The following is a 22,721-nucleotide window of genomic DNA, read 5'->3' on the forward strand; positions in this document are numbered from 1 at the left end:
TCCCCGCTCCACCGCACCAGCCTTAGAGCCCTTGCGCCCCTGTCACCTAATCTGAGCAGTCCAGGCCCCGCAGCAGCGCCCCTTCACATCCAGGGCTCGTCTTCCCCGAAACCTAAATCTCCAGCCACCATGAGCCACTGGGACCCCCAGAAGCAACACTGGTCCTCTGCCTGCCAGTGTCCACCACCCACCTGCCCAGATCCCCCAGGTGCCACTCAGTGAGCCAACCCTGGGAGGAATTCCCTGATACCCCCACCAGGCCCAGCAACAGTAACCAGACCGCCCCTCACCCACCAATTGTCCCAGTCAGTATAACACCAAGGTTGCAAAATTGGTAGGCTGTGGGATGTTCATTTAATTGTAGATGGAAATGTTTTAAAATAGCTGTCAACATTTTTAAAAACGGGGCAGTGTCACATAAAACTCCGGATGTATGGCTCCTCTTGAACATTTAGAGCTTGCAACACAACATATATATTTTTTCATGTTTTATTCAAGTACTTTCATGGTTTCGGGGTTTTAAATATCTGAAATTTATTTTGGTGTAATGAACGAAGAATTTTTTTTCTCACATGGCTAACCCACTATATTTTTAGCACAAAACTTCCAACAAACGCAGCTTCTAGATTTGGGTCTCATTGTTGCAATCTCACTTTAAAGAACACATTAGCTTATCAGCGGTTCTCAACCTGTGGGTCGCGACCCTTTTGGGGGTCAAACGACCCTTTCACAGGGGTCGCCTAAGACCATCGGAAAAACACATATATAATTACATATTGTTTTTGTGATTAATCACTATGCTTTAATTATGTTCAATTTGTAACAATGAAAATGCATCCTGCATATCAGATATTTACATTACGATTCATAACAGTAGCAAAATTACAGTTATGAAGTAGCAACGAAAATAATTTTATGGTTGGGGGTCACCACAACATGAGGAACTGTATTAAAGGGTCGCGGCATTAGGAAGGTTGAGAACCACTGGTTTAGATCCTCTGAGATGCCAGAACTGGTGGGAAATCAAACTCTTCCTTTAGCTCTGAGAGAAAAACATTAACGAGAACCAGTTTCCCAAGCTGAGTAGCTCTGCTCTTCGGCCAGACCCTACGGGTTCCGAGGAGGCTCTTGAGTGAAGACAAGGTCACCCTGGCCAACAGGCTTGCAGCCGAGGAAGGGCGAGGCTGAAACCTCAGAACTGGTTGTCACAATTGTATTTCATCAGTCTCCACGCAGGGTCAGGCTATTCCTGTGAAAAAGTCTGCCTTTGTCCCTGGTCTTGTGGTGTAGTGTGTGCCCTTGGCCCACTTCTCACAATGAATGCTGGCCCTGGATGATGTCATCCTTCCCGGGGCTTTCATTAGCATATCCATGGAGATGACTCACAAACCCTCAACTCCAGTCCTGCTACCAGCAAGCAAGCTCCACAGCTGCCCTTCCGCTGCCTACAAATCATTTCCACATGCGTCTCCCACTGGCACCCTGAACTCAATACATCCTACTCCAAACTTCTCCTCCGGTGAACGCCTGTCTCAGTAATCCACATCATATGTTTCTAGTCATGCAGCCCGGAAACCACCACCATCCTCCAAAATGCCCCAGATCCACACCCCTTTTCTCCTCCACTGCCCCTGTTCCAGTTATGGCTCCTAGGTGTCACTGCCCAGGACAGTACGTTTCTAACATCCATGTCCCCTTTCAATCTCCTCCAACTCACCCTTCAGACCACCACTAGGTGTCTCTTAGGTTCACTTCCAGCTAAAGTCCTGAGAGGTTCCCCAATGTCTACTGAATAAACGCCCCCCCCCCCAAAAAAAAAAGATATGCAAGGCCTTCTGCCTTCTTTACCCCAATGTCTCTTTCTCCTGTTCCTACCATCCCCATACCTCCACCGCTCACTTTACGCTTGTATCACTCCGTTTCTCAGACTTTTCACTTTTTCATGCTATGCCATCCACCCAGGATGCCTGCTAGCCCCTGGCCACCCTTCACCAGGGTGCTGACCACCAGTGGTAAAGAATCTCTCCTAGTCTCTAGACCTGTGCTGCCCAGTACCATAGCCTCTAGCCACAGGTGGTTCTTTGGCGTATGCAAGGTGACTAGTCCAAATGCAGAGTAAGTATAACATGTACTAGAGATCAGAAAAACATAGTACTTTAAAAATATGCAAATCGTCTTAAGAATTTTCTATACTGACTACATACTGAAATGTTTTGGCTATAATGGAGTAAAGTCAGGTATTAATTTCACATCTTTTCACTTTTATTAATGTGGCCACGAGAAAACCTACAATCACATTATGTGGCTCGCATTATATTTCTACTGGGCAGAACTGCTGTGGGAATTAGACATTTCTACCAGCCTTCATTTACATCTTATGTCTTCATTTATCCAGCCGACTAATAATTATGAGCACTATGGGCCAAGCACTCTTAGAGGCACTGGAGATGCAGTGAACAAAACAAGGTCCCTGACCTCAAGGAGCTTAGGGTCTGGTGAGGAGTATTTTCCAGTGGTGGTTTTTAAACGTACTCCAGTCTAGACAACTTTGCCCAATAGTGAGCAGAAAGAACAAATATCAAGTACTAACTACATCCTTTGTACTTCTCATGCTCTCAGGTTCTCCCAAAGATGACATCACACGTGGTAAATGAGATTGATAACATATTACGCAACAAGCCCTACAGCAAAAAGGACTACAGATCATAAGGCAATGAATGCATGAGCCACAGGAGCTGCATGGTTCAAATATCGGTGTATGCCGGTACAGAAAGGTGTTCCTAGCCAGTCTTTTAAATCACTTAGCAGCCGCTGCATCAACCTCTAGTGTCCCCGGATTCTGAGGTGTCTGCTGTCGCTACCACTGTGCACCTGAATTATGAGCACATCTGAAAACTCACAACTAAGAAAATCCATTCTATTTTCTTATCTTGGACTGGAGTCACCTATCCTTGCACTGCGCTGTACACCTCATGCTAATGCAATGGAAAGCATATGGCGGGGAAAGGTGTATTACCTTCAGGCATAGAACTTAAAGAAGGCTATACAGACAGATCTGTTTTTTTCAAATGAACAAAATCCACAGATGCCATGTGGATTGTGTCAGAAAGAAGAGGCTATGTAAATTCAGAAGTCCTGCTTTGGAAAATAAGCAAAAACAATTTTACATTTGTTTTTCTATTTTCACATTCCAAGTGTTAGCAAGCCGTTTCCCTTATCATTTCAACAAAATGTAATTCCTAGGTATTTGCTTTCGTTACCTTTTAAATATTCAGTGTTGCTTGGCCCCAAAAATGACCCTGTGTAGCAATTTATCCAAAGTGTCTTATAATTCTAATAATGTTCTATTCATTTACACATAGAGATAGTAAAAGGATGAACACCAGTCTCTAATTAGAGACACTATGGTAAATGTATGCAAGTGAGGGTTACACTACTATGGAAGCTTAGCGTCGGATAAAATGTAATGCACCTGCAACAAAGTGTTCATTTTTTACTACGTTTTATGAAAATCTGCTTTATATTTTTGACTGCTTGTAGGCACAACTTCTGCAAGTTTAAATATTTGAGCTTTAAAAATAAATATACATATGCTTGGTTTTTGTAAGTAAACCTGTAAAATACCCACAAAAGCAAATGTTTGCTGTATAATTAGCACTGGGATTTTACAATATAATGCTTGGTGTTTTTGAGGAGTTAGTAACATGAAAGTAAGCCACGGGCTTTGTGAAAAATGTTACTACTCAGCATATGCTGGGTGAATTAACTTGCCCAATGAAAAACAAATGTTAAGGAATTTCCTGATTCTATAATCACATAATGTGCACTCAACTATATGCATGAAAGCTCACTGCATGAATTAAAGGGGCCTCGCTCTAATATACCTGGAAGCTGAAGCCTACCTAGCCCTGCCACTGTTGGCTACCTACCCTTATGAGCACTCCACTTGAGAACAGTTTTGAGAATGTATTGTGTGTACCTGTAAGAAAGAAGCCATTTTCCCCCTCTTTTTTGGGGTAGGTGTTGGGGGCAAGGGTCCTAACACTCTGTTTGAACACCTGAGCATGTACAAAATTCTAATTTAATTTTCTGGCCAGCTGGTCCCAATATATAGAAATCATTGAGACTTACAGGACAAATATACTATCAGCTTCAAATGCTATTTTATGTCTTCATTTCCAAGTAAGTTCATGGTTAAGTTCTAAATCCCAAAATGTTAATGTGAAATACCAAGAAATCTCCTTTTTGATTACTACTACCTGTATTCAATTAAGGAAATAGTTTGGGTTTTTGCCCCAGAATATCAGAAATATGGAAAAGGATCATTTTTTATTGTTCATTGTACATTCAATTAATCCAGTGAATACTTACTGTATGTATAAATGAGCTGAAGTTGTCTAATTCAAACTGCAATTCAACTTAATTTGAGTAGAGTAATAAAAGCATTTTGTGCATTTAATCTCACAATTAGTTTTTATCTGACCTTTCTTTCACTGTAAGTATATATATATATATATATATATATATATATATATATATATATATCTCCTATATAATAAAGAGGTAATATGCAAATTAACCCTCACACCCTCACAAGATGGCTGCCTACGACCAGGCCAGCAGGGGGGTTAGTGAGGGACGACCAAACAACTGAATAAGCAGGCTGCATGGGGCAACCAGGCCAGCAGGGGGGGCAGTTGAAGGTAACCAGGCCGGCGGGGGGGGGGGGGGGCGGGGGGGGGGGCAGTTAGGGCGATCAGGCCGGCACGCAGAGGCAGTTAGGGGCAACCAGGCAGGCAGGCAGGTGAGCGATTAGGAGCCAACAGTCCAGGATTGTGAGAGGGATGTCCCGATTGGCAAGGTTGCAGGCTGGGCTGAGGGGACCCCCCCCCCTCCCCGTGCATGAATTTTGTACACCGGGCCTCTAGTGTATATATATCCAGGTCCAAAAAACGGGCAGTAAGACTCATTTAAAAAAATGATGTTGGCAGGTAAGCTACACTGAATGATACCTAACAGAAATAGCAGTGATCAAGATTTGAACTGCAATTCATACTTTTCTTATTAATGGAGCAAATGATTAGCTACTAAAGATATCATTTCTCATTTGGTTTTAGAAATACTCCACACTAAAGGTTAAAGCTTCTCAAACTCATTTAAAAGAGCCTGCAAATTAAACGAAGTAAGTCTGTCAGAGAAAGACAAGTATCACATGATCTCACTCATATGTGGAATCTAATGAACAAAATAAACTGATGAACAAAACAGATCCAGAGACACAGAAGCATGGAACAGACTGTCAAATCTCAAAAGAGAAGGTGGGGCTGGGGGAAGGGTGGTAAGAGATTAACCAGGGAACTTATATGCACACATGCACAACCCAGGAACAGACAATAGTGTGGTGAAGGCCAGGAAGGGGTTGCAGATACGGGGTAGATGGGGTCAATGGGGACATCTGTAATACTTGCAACAATAACGATTAATTTTAAAAACCAACAACAAATACAAACATTATTGCTTGTAGGAACAGCTAACTTTTTTTATATACAGGTCATCTGCCATGGTAAATATACTAGATAAGAAATATATTTCAGCCCTAACCAGTTTGGCTCAGTGGATAGAATATTGGCCTGCGGACTGAAAGGTCCCAGATTCAATTCCAGTCAAGGGCATGTACCTTGGTTGCAGGCATATCCCCAGTGGGCGGTGTGCAGGAGGCAGCTGATCGATGTTTCTCTCTCATTGATGCTTCTGACTCTCTATCCTTCTCCCTTCCTCTCTGTAAAAAATCAATAAAACAGACTTTAAAAAAGAAATATATTTCATAATTATATCCTTAAGAAAAATTTCCATGCACTCTCATTTTATTTTCTATTTTGGAAAGAATTCCTTGGGAGAGAACATACCATTCCTAAGAGTAACCTGGGTAGCAGCCATCCACATACTAACATCTCAGCCAAGGGAAATGAAAACTAGAAACCCTGTGCCTGACTTCTCACTTTAAGAACTGTCACTTCATCTGAACAGTGTGCCAAGGGTGTTCAGATAGATAGCAGGCCATCTTCAAGACCATCCCTCTTTGGCAAATGAGGAAACCAAGCCTGGAAAGATGGAGGGATTTGCCCAAACTCACACTGCTGGTTGATGGCAGAACCAGGCAAGTTATTTTGTTCAGTGTTGTTTTAGGTACAATTTTCTTTTTTAGCTTTAAAGCTTTGTAAAAAAAACTTTTTTTTAAGGTAAAAAAAAAAACCTTGGGTATGAAGCCAAATTCAGAATCAGTTAAGATGGAAAGGTCAAAGAAGTGATACAATTCAAACTCATGAAGGCCAGTAAGTAGTCTCTAACCACCTCCGTGAAAATTTAAACCAACCACTTAAAAACCACTCGTAATCTTCAATTAATTTCCCTACTTGGGAGTCCAAGCAGGCAAAAGCTAACCCCTTCCAGCCCAAAACATGTATCAACAAATTGGTTCTCTCAATATATGTACATGCCTATGTATATCCTTCCATTGTGTCTCCAAAGCAGCATAACTGGCACAGATACTGAAAGCACAGAAACAAGGCGGGCAGGATAGCACAGCAGGCACATGCTGGCAAAGAGGCCTGACAGTCTGCTCTGTAATGTAACTGCACTGTGCCAGTCACTGCCACACAGAGATCGCAACAGTGACCACAAAAATGCATTTACATGTGTAGGAAATTTAAATGGTGGGTAATGTAAGATAACATACTAAAGATAATGTACTCAGCCACATGGTTCTTATCAAGAGTCTAGGGAAAGTATAAATTTTAAAAAGCAAAGTTTAATGATAGTTAGCGAGACCTTTTACAAGAATTTGATATGAATCCAACCTCCACATTTCAGTTAACTTTAAAACTTGTTTCAAATTATTCTTTCCAAATTAGAATAATTTATACAATAGAAGAACCAGTACATTTTTACTGGCTAAGAATAATTTCAAGTCAAGATTTTTATTAAGTTGTAAATGAAGAAACTAAAAATAGGGAAATGTAAAATGTCCCAACAGTTTAAGCCTCTAGTTATCACAAGGGGTGTGAAAAAGGGATTTAATCACTTTATATCCCAATTACAACAGAACCCTTTATTTTACTGGATCTGAGGGTCTTTTGAGATAAAAATTCTACAGCAAGTTTTTACTAACTAACCCAGATTTATTAGCTCATTGTAATTCTATGTGTCACATGGCCGCCATTTCAGATGATGGAGACAGGACTGGGGAATTTGCAAGAGCAGAGTACTGATAACCTGCATGAAACTATGGAACTGTGAGTACATCTATAAACTCGTGCACAGAAATTTATCTAGTCTAGGAAGCTCAAAATCATCAGGATGAAAAACAAGGTGCTGTAGGAAAAAGTTCGAACCAAAATCAAATTTTGCTTACTTTCATTTCTACAAATTATTCAGTTTATTAATTCAAGAGCAACTCTTTAAAGAATACTAAGCTGATGCCCCTATTTCACCACCCCATTTCAACTACATTGCCTTAGTCCAATAGTGGCAATTCTTCCCCCATCTATACAGGCACTGCCATCTAGTGGTGATTTTTTTACCTGCAATTTAAAAAGATACTTGGCCCAGCTCTGGTAACAAACAGTAGATGCTGATGGTTTGTCAAAGAGGCATTTTGTCAAGTTAAGTAAATGTATTTAGTACATAAACTCCATGCCACTTGTCAAATTACTTACTGGTTACTTATCAACAGGAAAAAAAACAAAAAAACAAACAAAACCAGGTTAAAACATAAAAATAAAGCTAACCATTTCGAGTGAATCTCTTCTGGCATCCCCATTTACTATGTATTATCCAGTGATGACATATGAATAACAACCAAAGAAAAGAACTGCAAACTTCCAGAAGCAAACTTCCAGAATCCTCAGACGGTAATGATGGTCTGGGTCACTGTGCAAGTGTATTCCTCCCTGTGTTCCTTCCAAGTCCTTGGGTGTGGCCTACAGAAACATCTAACAGCATGGAAGTAAAAAATGAACTCCCAATAAATACCTTTCTGTACAGTTATAAATAAAACAGCAAGTACTATTTACAACATTCATCTTAATTTACAAGTGGAAACTAAAGATTAAAGTTAGGATTAGGAATATATTTCCTTTGAGATACTATTATAAGAAACTAGTGGCCCAGTGCACAAAATTCATGCACATTAAAAGGGAATTAGAGGAAATATTTTAATATTGATATTCACGTCCCCTGGTCCGGCGCTTGGCGAGGAGGCAGCTTCTTGTCCCCGGCCAGGCGCCGGGCTGCGAGGCAGCCCCACGTCCTGGGCTGGCGCAAGTCCCTGTCCAGCGACGCTGAAAGTCCCTGCCCACCCACGCCTGCCTCGCACGCAGCCTCCTACTGTTCGGTCGTTATGGTGTCATGGTGTGATGACCATTTGCATATTAGCCTTTTATTATGATGATGATTACTGGATGTGGTCAAAGCTAATAGGAATATGAAACCACTACTATCTCCTGGGATTCCACAACCTTTCAGTGATATAGGTTCAAGAGCTTCCCAAACTTTTTAAAATCATGGCACACACATAAAATCATACTAGTACTATCTGTACACACACTGGTTAAAAAATGCAAGAGATTGCTCTCAGCTGGACCCCCAAGGACTGAAAAAAGCAATATTTTATTCCCAATCAATGGGAACCTGTGGTCTAAAGGTCAAATTTATGAACATATGAACGGGAAAATAATGACAAGCACTAACATCACTTTAATCCTTGGAATGCTCTTAGAATTCTGGAGCTAAGATCACAAAAATTACTTTGGTCTTTTACATCCATATTCAGGAGAGAGGTTCTCTCTCTCACCCAACACTCCTCCAGGGACAGAGACCCCACTCTAAGAAAACCATGATGCCAGTCTTTCAACAAGTCAAACTAACATGGAGGGTCAAATTGGCATCTCCGGCTACCCAAGGCCAAAGCTGTACAGCTGAGCAGTGTGCTTTAACCCCACAGGACAACTCTCAATTGCCAGAGCACTATTCTTATTTTTTTCTTTATGTTTTCCCATCACCATGTATCCTTCCCATACCCTCAACCATCTCCACCCTCCCTTCCTCCTGGGTACTATTTTTAGGTTATTACCTTGGCTGCCTTTCTTCCATTTTTTGGTTTTTTTTTTTAAAAAAAAGGAAGAAATTTTCCACAAGTTTCTTTTCCCCAAATTGGAGAAACCATGTTTTCAACTTTTATTGAGTTATTTCAAATCACATATTCAGAGATTTGTAAACATGCATTCAATCCCACCCCCCAGGCAGGGGAAAAGGGAGGAAAGAGGATTCACTCTGATATTAATGGTTCAAAAAAAGCTGTAATATTGTGCTTGGAACACACAGAACCAGCTATTAACTTCTTGCTACTCTAACAAATACTAACAGTTCAGTCCAGGTTACTGTGACCTCTGACAGATCAAGGAAACAAGTTATTTTCTCCTCTTGTGATTGTAGCACATTGCCAGACACATTTGCCTTTTTAATAAATGCCCTGGTACTCTGAGTTTCCTTTCCAATTCATGTACTTTCAACAGTTTGTCAAAAAAGAGCCAATAAACAAATATTGAATTACATTTTGTTGGGTCTTTCAAACCCTCAAGCTCCAGACTATAAAAACATCTTGTGTGTCTCCCACCCCGACCACCCGGTTTCTTTTCCATACACCACAGACCACCCATAGATACAAAGCCAAGGGTGACGCTGACACGGTCTATTTGGAGCCAGTAGACAGGAGGGCGATGAGACCTGATGAAGCACTTATGGACAGAATATAGTTCCTGTAAAAATTTAATGTTAAGGAAAAATTAAGAACCCAAAATTAATTTTCAACAAAACAAAACTAGTTCATCTCTTTGGAATATACTGCTTCCCTCCTGACAGTCTGCCTAATGACAATGCTATGTGGTCCCATTGTCTGTAAACGCAATTTACAAGACACAAGACTATAAAGAATATTCACAGGAAATTTAAACACACTTGAGACAGAAACCTAGACTACATGACCACAAAGAAAACACTCCAATTCCATTTAACCTTCAGAAGAGCTGATCGAAGACCATGGGGAGGAAGAAGAGATGTGTTGTCCTTTCTCGCCTCTCCATCAGTGTACTGGCCACAGTGGGCCATAAAAGTAAGGAGGTTCTGAAAGTTTGCAGCTACTCTTGGCCTCAGGACTGGTCTGTTTGGGACAAACCACTCCTCCAGAAGATACAAGTTGAAGAGTGTCACATTTTATTACATCAAAATCTCCAACTGTTAAAAATTTGGCTGCACATTCCTGGATAAAAGCTTTAATAAATTATCTTAGCACCTTTAATAAATTAAGAAAGCTCAATTTAAGAGCAGCTTGAAACACTTAAAATATTATGAAATGTGCTTATTTAAACTGGCTATCCACCTAATCCCAAAGTCCAAAATATCATTAGACACATGGTTTACATCAAGAGCTATCAAAGAAAGCAAGTTTGCTTTTCCTCCTTGGAACTCTTTTTTTAAGTAGGCAGGTATACATAATCATATATGTGAGACTATTTATAGTTACTTGCCATGAAGTCATAAACTTGAAAGAATTTTACATCAAACCAAAAGCCCTTATTTTAAATGTTCAGAAACATGCCTAAGGTCACAGTGCTATTTAATAAACTGACTCCCTATATGAAACCAAAAGAAACTACTATTTCTAGATTTCTAAAAAACATTATCAATCTTTAAAAGGATACACTGTGGGGTTGAAGTTCTTCAATATAAAGAAGGATGCAACGATGACCAAGACCAGGAATAGCGTGTTGTTATAGAAGATGGAAAATGTTGTAGCTTCATAATCAGCAACTTCATTCTTCTTCCACAAGATTCTGTAGACAAAGAAACAAGTGAACTGAGTTTATAAATATGTTTTAAAAATTTTAAATACCACATGGCTCTAGTTCGTTGTAAAGTAAGTTTTTCCACCCAGTTGGTGTGGCTCAGTGGTTGAGCTTTGATCTATGTATGAACCAGGAGGTCACGATTTAATTCCCAGTCAGATACCCTCCATGGATCCTATGGACAATACTATGGCTAATGTCACTGGAAGCTGCCATGTTTTGTTCACTAAGTCTTCTAATGTAAATTCAACAAGCATAAAGGAGCTAAATGAAGAGTATTAGCACCTTATCTCCATCATAAGAAATTTTCAACCCCATAAATTTTCAATATATGTCATGTTTTCTTAATTCTATGGATATCATTAACGTAATAGATCTCCAATTTACTATAAGTTTGGAAGAAGTGAAGGATATTATATTCAATGTAGCTATCAACTATACAACAGCTCCTGATTTCAAAGAAGTTTAAATGTAAATGTAAAAAATATATGACTTAGAATGGGAGGAGATACATTATACCATTCTAGCACTACTTGGTCAAAGAAAACACCAGCTCAGAAAGATGCATAGACCCAACATGGTTTAATGCACAGAACAACTGCCTCTGGTTTTAAGACTCTGGCACAAGACCCAATAAAGACAGGGTCCTTAAAAAGGCTACTAGCATGCCTTTACTATGGATTAATTATCCCCCCTCCATCACAGCACTTCTCCCTAACTCCCTGCCATACCCTGAATCAGAAACATCTTCAAAACAGCCTTGATGAAAGAAATAGCTCAATCCTTCAGGTTACCCCAGCTCCCAAAATCAGTGTGCATTACGTCCACTGCGTGACAGCTTTTAGAACATTTTCTAGTCTACACATATCCTGGTTCATTTTGAAAAAAATTAGGACTCCCAAGTGGCCTCGCTAGCAATGCTTCCGCCAAAGCTTCCCTGTTAGGAAATCTAGTTTGAGAGCGCACTTTCCAAGGAGTCTTTTTTCCAAGGAGCACTTCCTACAACAAGAGAAAAGCTGACACCAAACTCAACAACGATTACAATCAGATCATGGTAAATGACAGATCATTGGTAAGTCAGGGAGAAATAACACTCACACCCTGGGGCAAGTATTAATAAATCTGATCACCTCTGCTAATTTCATCCTTGAATGGATGGCAGTGCAGTTTCAAAGTGCCATATACTCTAAGTGACTATAGATGGAGCTTTAACAGATATGCATCACTGCAAAGAGGTGCCGATAAGCCTTCTCTTAAATCAAATCCCTCCTTTGAAGAAAAATATTAGATTATAAATGGTCCCAGTTATCAGAGTGAGTCATGAATACAGACCTGGGTACAACTATCCAGTGTGGCTTTTGTGAGAGGAATACAAAACAAATAACAGCACAAATTTTTACTGATAACAATAGAAATTTTACACTCTTCTGACACTCTGCATTTTATGTCTCAAAGAAACTTCATTCTCCTTTGAAATATCTGGTCCAGCCAATGGCACTGAGGTTTCATTTCCAATTCCAACTCTGACTCATTAGTAGTGATTAATTGAATACCACTTGCTGAGAAAAATTCCAAGACACATCCCAAGATCAAGAACAAGTGCAGACCAAATCAGGCAAGTCTGCTGTGGGCATATGAGACTCACTTACTATCTGGTATAACTAATCACCTGAAACCTACAAGAGCTATGACAAGCATTTTGAAACTGGTTAACTATGATAAGCACTCAGTTTAATAACTATTAGTATAATAAATATCATAATAAAAGGGTTTTTAAAAAGTGTTCTAAATTCTCTATCCTCCATCCCTTTGCAAAAATTTGCATTCAGAAAGCTATGCAGCTAGCCTGGCCAGTATGGCTAGTGGTTGAGTGTTAACCCATGAACCAAGAGATCACCGGTTCAATTCCCAGTCAGAGCACTGGGTTTCAGGCTCGATCCCCAGCAGGGGGTGTGCAGGAGACAGCCTACTGATGATGTTTTTCTCTCATTGATGTTTCTAACTCTATCCCTCTCCCTTGATCTCTTTAAAAATCAATAAAAACATTAAAAATAAAAAGGCTATGCAGCTAGAACTCATTAAAGCTATTCTCTGAAAAAAAAAAAAAAAAAAAAAAAGGCCCTCATTGTCATGACTTTAGTACTGTGCCTTCAGTTTTATAAAGGATCCATAGGAGATAACCACTTCAATATTTGGTGCCTTTCCAAAACCATTGTAGAAAACACTGTTCATTAAGTTACTCAGTGTCCCTTAAATAAGGATCCACTTGATAAAGTCCTTCCAGATTCAGTGCCAGGAAAGTTTCTTTTCAGGAGGACTGGCACACTGCTTCTCGTCGGACAATGAAAGCAGCATGACCTCAGATGCTTCCCGACACTTGGACGCTCAGAGCTAAGTTTAGTGCTCAACTGCTGTAACTAACTATGAGGTCCCTGTTCATCCACTTTTTCTTACTTTTAAATGGTTTCTGATCTTTTAAAATTGCACTGCTTTGTTTTACACACACTTGCATATTGCAAGTCCCCACAAAGTCTTCCTGGAGCAAAGTGGGATAAAAATGCCATTTCACAAACCACTTTGAGATACTAAAATTTAAGGTCCATGAAAACAACCTCAATCCATGACTCTATTCAACCATCTGGCAGTTCAATCGTTCAGAGACCTCTGCTGCTCAGATGTTAGACTGTCTATTAACCCCTTTCAGAGCAGATGACAGGAAAAATGGGGATGGGGGCCAGGACTAACAAATGTGGCACAGGACTGTGCAACAGGAGACAAACAGTTTTTTTCTTTTTCCCCAAAGCAGATAACTCAGACCGGAAGCTCAGTAACAGAAATACCACCACCTAAAAATGCTAACACATAACACAATGTAAACTTTTCAGACCTGGGTGTGTGTGTGGGGCGGGGGGGGGGGGGGGGGGGGGGGGGCGGGGTTAGGTGATAAGTCCAAGGTCACACAGCTATCCAGTGGCACCAGACAAAGCTCTGCAGCAGAGAAGTTATGAGTACAAGCCAGACGGCCTGTAGTCTTACCATGGCTTTACCTTCCACTAATGTGAGGCCTTGATCAAGTTACTGAAGCTTTCTCCACCTGTTTCCTGAGGTGTACAATAAAGATAACAATAGTACCTACCTTCTTAGGGCTCTTTAGAGAAATACGATGACCTGTGTACAGCTCAAAGGCAGGAATAAAAACTCAAAGTCAGTTATTCCCATTACTATCTTTTCTACAATACCAATGTTTGCCTCAGACAATTCCGACACCCACATTCTCCAAGCAGAAATCAAAAACTTCTACAAAGTATCCCCTCCTTTGATTACCACAAAATCATTAAACAAGGAGTCAAACCTTTCATCTTTTTCCTTCCGAGACATCTTTCTATTATCAGCTTCAGAAAGTTTTCGAGTCACTTCTTTGGAAACAGCATCTTCCCTCTTCTGTGCTACTCTGGAAGGAAAAGAAAAAAAGTTTCCACATGCTCCAGGAGTGGACATTACTTTCTCAGAAACACTCTGTACTCAGATTGTGTATTGGCAACTGTGTAATACTTTACATTTCCAGAAAGTAAACTTTACAGGAAGTTCCAGGGTTATTACACTGTAGTATTAGTTAAAAGAGAGGGAGGAGTTCAAGAAACTTCCAAGATGTGGTTTATTAGTTATGAGTTTGATTTCTGCTTAAAAGAGAGAATTTCCCAGTTTATGTATTTACTACGGAAACAGAAGTCAAATGCTACTAACACAATTTAGTTATAAGTCATTATAAATCCATTTTGTTTTAGCCTATAATTTAACAGTTCAATAAATAAATCTGACAAGGTATTAGCAAATGACACATGGCTTTAATTCCAGTAAATAACAGGAGAGAAAACTAGGCTTAAAAACAAAACAAAAGGGAATTAACAACTATAATATCTTAAAGTAATTCTTTTAACTCTACTCCAAAGGACAATTTCAATAAAAAGAAATAATACCACATGGTCAGGGACTGACCACACCACTTTTAGTTAAATGAACCACTGGTAAGAGGTTTGCACAAAAAGATCATATGGAATCAGCCAGAAAAGGCTGGAAGTGATAGTCACGCTACCAGATCAGAATCTTCAGTGACAAGTCAGATAAAGAAAAAAATTAAACGTATACTCATAAAAAAATAGACATGGTGAATTTTATCAGATGGGGTTGTTAGTGAAAAAAAGAATAAAATGTAAACTTGGATGAAATACAAAGTCTCCCAAAGATTATGACAGTTAGATTCAACATATATTTTTCACAAAATAGGAGAAACTTATTAGCCACAAATATAGAGGGAAAAGTAAGAACTGATCACAGGCAACATGTAACAATTACCTACACAGAACCACTATGAAAACATTTGACACGATACAGAGATGTGTTTAAAGCAACAGGATGTGGAACAGAGATAGAACTCTGTTCACTCTATGTTCAATTAATGTTTCCTAGGTGACTATTCTATTTAGTTCTGGCTAGTGTACCAAGGAAAACTGGAAAAATCAGGATGGCTTCCAGAAAGAAAAGCTGAAGATCATTCAAGGCAATAGTTTTCAACCTTTCTTTAACCACAAGAGCTTCTGGAATACAAATCAAGCACAAATTCTATTTGGTTTCACCTATGCCTCCATCTCTATATCTCACCCAAGAATCAAGTTAGAGTTTACATTGTTAAAAAGAAAACCTTGCCCGACCAGTGTTGCTCAGTGGTTATGAGTCAACCCATGCACAGGGAAGGTCGCAGATTTGATTCCAGATCAGGGCACTCCCGGTTTCGGGCTCGATCCCTAATTGGAGGCGGGGGGGGGGGGGGGGGGGGGGCGGTGTTTGGGAGCTAGAGGGACGTGCAGGAGGCAGCTGATCAATGTTGATGTTTCTCTCTCATCAATGTTTCTCTCTCTCTCTCTCTCTCTCTCTCTCTCATCAATAAAAACATATTTTTTAAAAAGAAAAACTTTGGTCAGTATCAACTAATGTATTTTTCCACAAATAGATAACTGAGGAGGAGGGAAATCAATTTGCTTAAGAAAAATAGATAAAAGGAAATTTAAGTTCTGAAACCTAAAAAAAAGGACAGCTAAGAGGGCAGGCAGCTATCTTAACAGATAGTTTAGACAGACACTATAGTGTACTTTTTCCTCCAAAAAATACAACTTCACCTGACTCACTGGGTAAAAGTGCTGCTCAGAAGGTATCTCTGACTCTTTGTAGCAGACCAACCACTCAGTGTTTCTGAACTTCACGTAAGACCACTCTTTCCTAAGAAAGACTAACTGGAAAGAAATGTACCAGCAGAAATCACTGTTAGCTTAACAGAGGGGAAAAAATACCTACCTATAAACGCATACACACCAACTGTCAGGACACAGGAATAAACTATTTTCAAGAGTTGGTTATCTCTAAGCATCTTTAGGACAAATAGTCAAATATCTGTTCACATAACAAATCTTCCTGAAGAGACTGAACCAGAAAAATTTCTCTTCTAGATCTAAAATTCTATATCCAACAACCACACTGTAGGTTTATTAGAATTCAAAAAGCCCTACCCTCCTTCTTAAGGATCTTAGAAAATAAACACCACTCAGCACTGAATACTGTAAAATACAGAGGTCACTCAAGTGGCCCAGCACTCAGCCAACTGAGGATAATCCACAAATTCAATTGTTTTGCTACTATTTTTTTACATCAGTGTGTAAAAAATTAAAAAACAAAAATACTACCTATTTAATTTCTTAACACAAACACATATTTGCAAACATTTTTTAAGTCATACCAACTTAAAAAATAATTTCTAAGGGCTCCCTCACACACAACCTCTCCAACACTGCACATAAACACTTATGTGCCAGATACTATGCTTATATCACATATAGCATAGTGTTTAATACTCAACAACCTATGAAATACCATTAGTAGCCCCATTTCACAGCTCAGGAATGTGAAGTCTAAAAAGGTTATGCCCTAGGTCAGGGGTCCTCAAACTACGGCCCGCGGGCCACATGCAAATACAAATATTGTATTTGTTCCCGTTTTGTTTTTTTACTTCAAAATAAGATATGTGCAGTGTGCATAGGAATTTGTTCATAGTTTTTTTAAAAACTATAGTCCGGCCCTCCAACGGTCTGAGGGACAGTGAACTGGCCCCCTGTTTAAAAAGTTTGAGAGCCGAAACTGGTTTGACTCAGTGGATAGAGCGTCGGCCTGCGGACTGAGAGGTCCCAGGTTCGATTCCGGTCAAGGGCATGTACCTGGGTTGCGGGCATATCCCCAGAAGGAGATGTGCAGGATGCAGCTGATCGATGATTCTCTCTCATTGATGTTTCTAACTCTCTCTCTCCCTTCCTCTCTGTAAAAAATCAATAAAATATATTTTAAATAAATAAATAAATAAATAAAAAGTTTGAGGACCCCTGCCCTAGGTTATACATTTAAGGGCAACAAAGCTGGGACAGAAATCCAGACTGTCAACTCTGAGTCATCTCCCCTCTACTACTAATACCTGTCTACACGCAGCATCTCCCTTGAACTTCGAGCTTTAACCTTCTTGCGTACCTGTAGGAGTTTCAATGTCAGTGGCAATATTTAGTATGAAAGCAAAACTATAACTAAAAAATAATTCCACTGAAAGAATCTATTAAATCAGTAATCCACTGAAATTTTTACTGAACTAAATGTACTATGAACTGTTGTAATAGATATAAAATAAAAGAAGTAGCAGTTGCCCTCAAGAAATCCAAAGTAGAATGAAATGGTAAAAAGAACATCATTTTGGTTACAAAAAAAGTAAATGAAAAATGATATGCAGAACAAGAAAAACACTAAGTCTCAAAAGGACTGAGTTTCAAAGGATGGGCTGTGCAAGATGCCCACCGCTAAGCTTCACTATCCACCAATGGCCATGCCTCACAAGAAAGCCCAGAACAGCAGAGGCTGAGGTGGCTGAATCCTGGAATGGCAGCTGTGACAAGGGGTTAACAACAAAATGATGACATGGGTGACTTGACCACTATTGTCTAGCAGAATTGCGGCCACCTACAACCTGAGCTCCCACTGGTCCAGAGGAGCAGTAGGGAAGCTGCCTGGCCACTTTCAGCTACTGAGGCTGTTCTGTCCTCCTCACAATGCGTAAATCCGTTAACTGAGATCACTTCCATTCCTTGTCACCAGAAAGACTCTAATGCAGGGACAACAAACTTAGGAAGGATTTCTCTGGAAAAGATTTCCAAGTCTTGAAATAAGACATGTAAGAATGGAAAGGAAGAAAGACCATCTTAAATGAGGGAGGGCACAAGACACTTTCAAAGAATGACACGAAGGCCGATAAGAAGCGCTAAGAACCAACGCTACAAGATGAAACCACACTGGGAGGAGGTAGTGAGTTGCATTCCAGGGATCTGTCAGAATTTTGTTTTCATACACTTAGAAAAGAGTGTATGGTCCTCATGGGAAGCAGGTATATGGTGAGTTTTAAGTAAGAGAGGGACAGGATAAAAATGATGGCCGATAGGGATGAATATATGTTCTTTTATCCCATAAAGCAGTAATACCACCTGCAGTTCACACATGTAACATAAGGATTACGTAGAGTAACATGCTTTATACTGTTTATGGCAGGGAGAGCCCCAAACTTTTGTTGAAAGCCTAGATGGAGACTGCTACCACAACCCAAGCAAAAACAGCATCTAAACTAGAGTGGGAACTATGGAAATGAAAAGGAAAAGCGCACAGAAAGCACATGGTACTTCAAGTCTCATCAAAACTCCAACCCTCTTTAAGAAAGTACTTCCAAAGAAATAGCGCACCAAGAAGGCTGCACTAAGTAAACAGAGAAGTACCCTGCTATCCTGAGTCAAGTATCAAAGTGTGCATGAAAGCAACGTCAATGGGCATCTTTCCAATTAAACATTATGTATACCTGCTTCCCATGAGGACCACGGCATCTGAATAAAAAATGTTATCCTTTTTCCTTAAGTTTTGACTGTTCCCCCCACGCTTTAACCTTTATGAAACCGGAGTATATAATTGCTTATAATTAATGTGTGAATTTATAGTTGTGTGGCTTGGGTTTTCTTCTCCAAAAGCTATCATTAAAATGATGTATTTTATAATATGTGTGATCATGAAATATTGTCATATACTCATAAGAAAAAAATGTAATTAGCATTAAAAATGTTAGTTTGATAACAACAACAAAACCACTTTGTTCACATCCAAAAATCGATCACGGAGAGCCCAAAACAGTTCTTTCCAGAAAGAATTCCAGCTGCTTTGGAAATGTTAAATTACTTGGTGGGTTTTGTTTTTCTGATTAAACTCCATGATTAAGGGCTAATTCCACCCTCAAAACCTACTTTCACAGCAATGTCAGAAGCATTGCCTCTGCTTCGAGTAAGTTAATAATTCTTCATAGCATTAAGGTGCCTTCCCCCAAATCAGATACATATATATATCTCAAACTGATGCTTACTGGAACCAACACAAACACAAATGGTCTTTAAGACAGTCTGGTATATAAAAATGCATTATACTTTCACTTAAGAAATATACTTACTTGTGCTTGAGTACAAATTTCACATTTTTGTAGGCAAAGGCTACCAAATAAGTGCTTACAAGGGTCATCACGCTGTACAGAACAGCAGACTGAATAAGATCCATATGCCATATTCGCCAGTATAACCCTGAAGATTAAAAAAAAAAAAAAAATGGGTGGTGGTGGGGTTGGGGTACAAAAAAGAAACAAAACTTTACCACCCAGTTGTAAAGACCTGCTGAATTCATGACAGGTAAGGCTGGTAAAATACAGCCTGGGCTAGGGAATCCAGTACATGCAGAACTCCAGAAGTGGGACACCCAGGAAGAAGTTACAGCCTCAAGCCTACCCAATGCAGAACCCTCGAAAAACATAACCTTCCACATGAAGGTTTCTGCTTTCTCTAAAATGAGAACTCCAGCTCCACAAAAACCACAATTCTGACTTCAAATTTCATTCGTCCGGGTACTATTAAGCTAAGTACAGGCCACTCCCAAATGCCACGTGCAGTCCTGAGCCACAGTTTACGCGCTGACGTGGCTGTCAGTCCGAAGCCAAGGCCTGCTCGGTGCAGCCGGGGAGCCACGCGGGCCCCACGCCACGCTGGCTGCACGCTGCTTTGTACGAGGCTGAAGGAGAAAGAAAAAAAAAAGAATCTAGATTTGACCGCCCAACAACCGTGCAGCGGTGTGAGCGAGAGGAAATGCAAATCCGGGAAACCTGAGCCCTAAAAACAACGCTGGCCCCAGTCTTACAAACTTTCTCCTTCCACTGAGAACAGCCCTAATAGGACGGTTAAAAAATTTACACAAGGGAACTCGCTGGCGCTTGGCACAGGGCCTACCGAGCTCATCAAATTAGGAAAAAAAGATGCTCGGGCGTGTGAATCGATTCACCGAAAGCTCCACCTTGCATCCAGTGCGAGAGTTCACAGGAGCCTCTCTCTCCTTTTAATTCATTAGTTTCTCCAAAATAAGTCAGGATGTACGTGCAAGATCTCGTAATGGCAAAGGAGAGGGAGGGGGCTGTATGCGGGAAGGTCAGCATCAGGTCTTAGCTGGGGTGCGACTGTTTAAGCACAGAATCGGGGCTGCCGGCCCCGCACTGGGGAATCCCGGCCCCGCGCCTGGGCCCGGGACCCGCGCACTTTCTGCAAAGCGCCCCAAGCAACTTTCCTGGGAGGCGGCCCGCCACCACCCCGGCCGGGAACACCGGGGCTGCGGGGTTCCCCGAGCTCACGGCGAGCGGGAAAGCGCGGGCGCCGAGGGGCCAGCGCTCCCTCGCCGTCCGCCGGGCCCGGCCACGTCCGCGTCCCCGTCCCCGCCCAGCCCGGCCCGCCGCCTCCCCTGCCCGCCCGCTCCCGGCGCTCACAGATGGGGATGGCGGACACGATGAAGGCGTTCCCGAAGAAGAGTGCGGAGGACTTGGCTGAGAGGTTGCGACTGAAATCCTGGAGGAGCAGGTCCTCCTCGGACTGCTGCTTGGAGCTGCCTTTGGGAGCCATGGCGGAGCCGGAGCCGGAGCCAGGAGGGCCCACCCCGCGCGAGGCCCGGCCGGGACCTCTGGCTCCGCCCCCGCGGCCGCCTAATCCGCTAACAACTCGTCAGCCCTGCGCGCGGAGGCGGGACCTGTGCCGCGCGCGCCGAGCACGCTTGGCCAGGATTGGCCATCCCGGAGCCACCGCCCAGGCTTCCCGGCGTGATTGGGCGAGTCGGCTAGACTTCCGCCTTCCTGGCAAGTGTTTTGACTCCTCGGCTTCCAGAAGACGGCTGGGATTTGTAGTTCAGTAGGTGCTTTAAAAAGAAAAAAAAAAAGAAAAAACCTTATGGACAGGCCACATCACAGCTTCTGATAGACTGGCGCTTTCCAAGGCTGGAATCCCAAAGTGAGATCTTGAGCCGGAGTCATGCACTCATGCATTCAACCAGGCAACAGTTAGTTCCCTCTCTGTGTGCCCAGTGCTGGGAGAAGAGAAGAGAGATTAGGGACAGCTAACAAGTGTAGAGTCCCTTCTCCTTTACACATCCGTTATGTCATTAAACATCCTCAAAAGTTCTATGCTGTGCATATCATTGACCCGTTTTGCCGGAGAAGAACCTGAGAGTGGGGGACCGGCAGGGTTGGTCTTCCTGTCTGTGGGTTCTTCCTTTATAATAAAAGGCTAATATGCAAATTGTCCCGATAGGCCCCATCAGGGAGGGCCAGCTGCACCCCACCCGTGCATGAATTCGTGCACTGGGCCTCTAGTTTCATCATAATAAAGGGCTACCTTTGTACAAAAAAGAAGGTATTTTTAATTTTGAGAAACTCATGGTCTCATTAAGATAAGATTTAACGTGTCTAATACATTTACAAATTGCTACTATTTACTTACTCTTATTTATTTTTAAAAAATATATTTTATTGATTTTTTTACAGAGAGGAAGGGAGAGGGATAGAGTTAGAAACATGAAGGAGAAACATCGATCAGCTGCCTCCTGCACACTCCCCACCGGGTATGTGCCCGCAACCAAGGTACAAGCCCTTGACCGGAATTGAGCCTGGTCCCCGCACCTTCAGTCCTCAGGCTGACGCTCTATCCACTGAGCCAAACCGGTTAGGGCTACTTACTCTTATTTAAACAAGATATTTAAAGTAGTGTGGTCTCCAGAGCCATGCTAAATTAAACATAATACTAAGTAAAAGCAACATGTTGGCTAAACAGCCTTCCTTGAAGCGCAGAAGATTGAATGTGCCTATTAAAACAACTAGGTACCATTTTTAACTCATCAAATTATCACTTCTTTTGTAAAAAAAATGATGCTGAACCATTGCACTCTGAGCAAAAACTTCTTTCTTCTACATTATTGACATCAGATAAAACTTCCTCAATCTGCAGCTTCCCTATTAGATTTGAAGATTTTTCTCCCTCACCTTATCAAATTGTAGCCTACCTCTACAGGTTTCATTCTAATGGCGTTATCTTCAATCTTTTTCAATCTATTCTCTATATAGGTACTACAGTGAGTTTTCCTGGACTATAAATCCTTCTATTATCTACAGCAAGTATTCCCAAATGCCAGAAGTTATCACCAATTAACTGCAAAATGAGAAAGAAAAAAATAGAGTAGTGAATTTTTTTGAAAACTAAAGGTATTCATTTTTAAATATCTGCATTTGAGCCCCTTTGTGATATTAAAATTATTTTTCCTTTATTATGTGGTGATGGTGATAGTTGAAGAAACTCTTATTTTTCTCTTCCATCATACTCCTCTCTCAGTTTTTTCTGTTTTAAT

At 41.0% G+C, this 22,721-nt stretch overlaps 2 protein-coding genes across 2 annotated transcripts in view; one reads left to right on the plus strand and one right to left on the minus strand.

The window, feature by feature from the left end:
• Positions 1-4,466, plus strand: part of KCNAB1 (potassium voltage-gated channel subfamily A regulatory beta subunit 1) — a 204,258-nt gene extending 199,792 nt beyond the window's left edge. Inside the window, exon 14 of the mRNA XM_081086398.1 lies at positions 2,620-4,466. Within this exon, the coding sequence (XP_080942524.1) occupies positions 2,620-2,709 (90 nt within the window). The 3' untranslated portion in view covers positions 2,710-4,466. The remainder of the gene's footprint in view (positions 1-2,619) is intronic.
• A 4,744-nt stretch (positions 4,467-9,210) lies between these two features.
• On the minus strand, positions 9,211-21,402 carry SSR3 (signal sequence receptor subunit 3). The gene is made up of 5 exons (XM_081086399.1): positions 20,818-21,402; positions 19,468-19,594; positions 14,254-14,352; positions 10,758-10,889; positions 9,211-9,815 (listed from the first exon to the last, which is right to left on the minus strand). Exons 1-5 carry the CDS (start codon positions 20,948-20,950, stop codon positions 9,749-9,751), a joined length of 558 nt encoding a protein of 185 aa, XP_080942525.1. The 5' UTR covers positions 20,951-21,402; the 3' UTR covers positions 9,211-9,748.
• Positions 21,403-22,721: the final 1,319 nt, after the last annotated feature.

This window comes from Myotis nattereri (assembly GCF_964212035.1).
Source record: "Myotis nattereri genome assembly, chromosome: 3".
Lineage (NCBI taxonomy): Eukaryota > Metazoa > Chordata > Mammalia > Chiroptera > Vespertilionidae > Myotis > Myotis nattereri.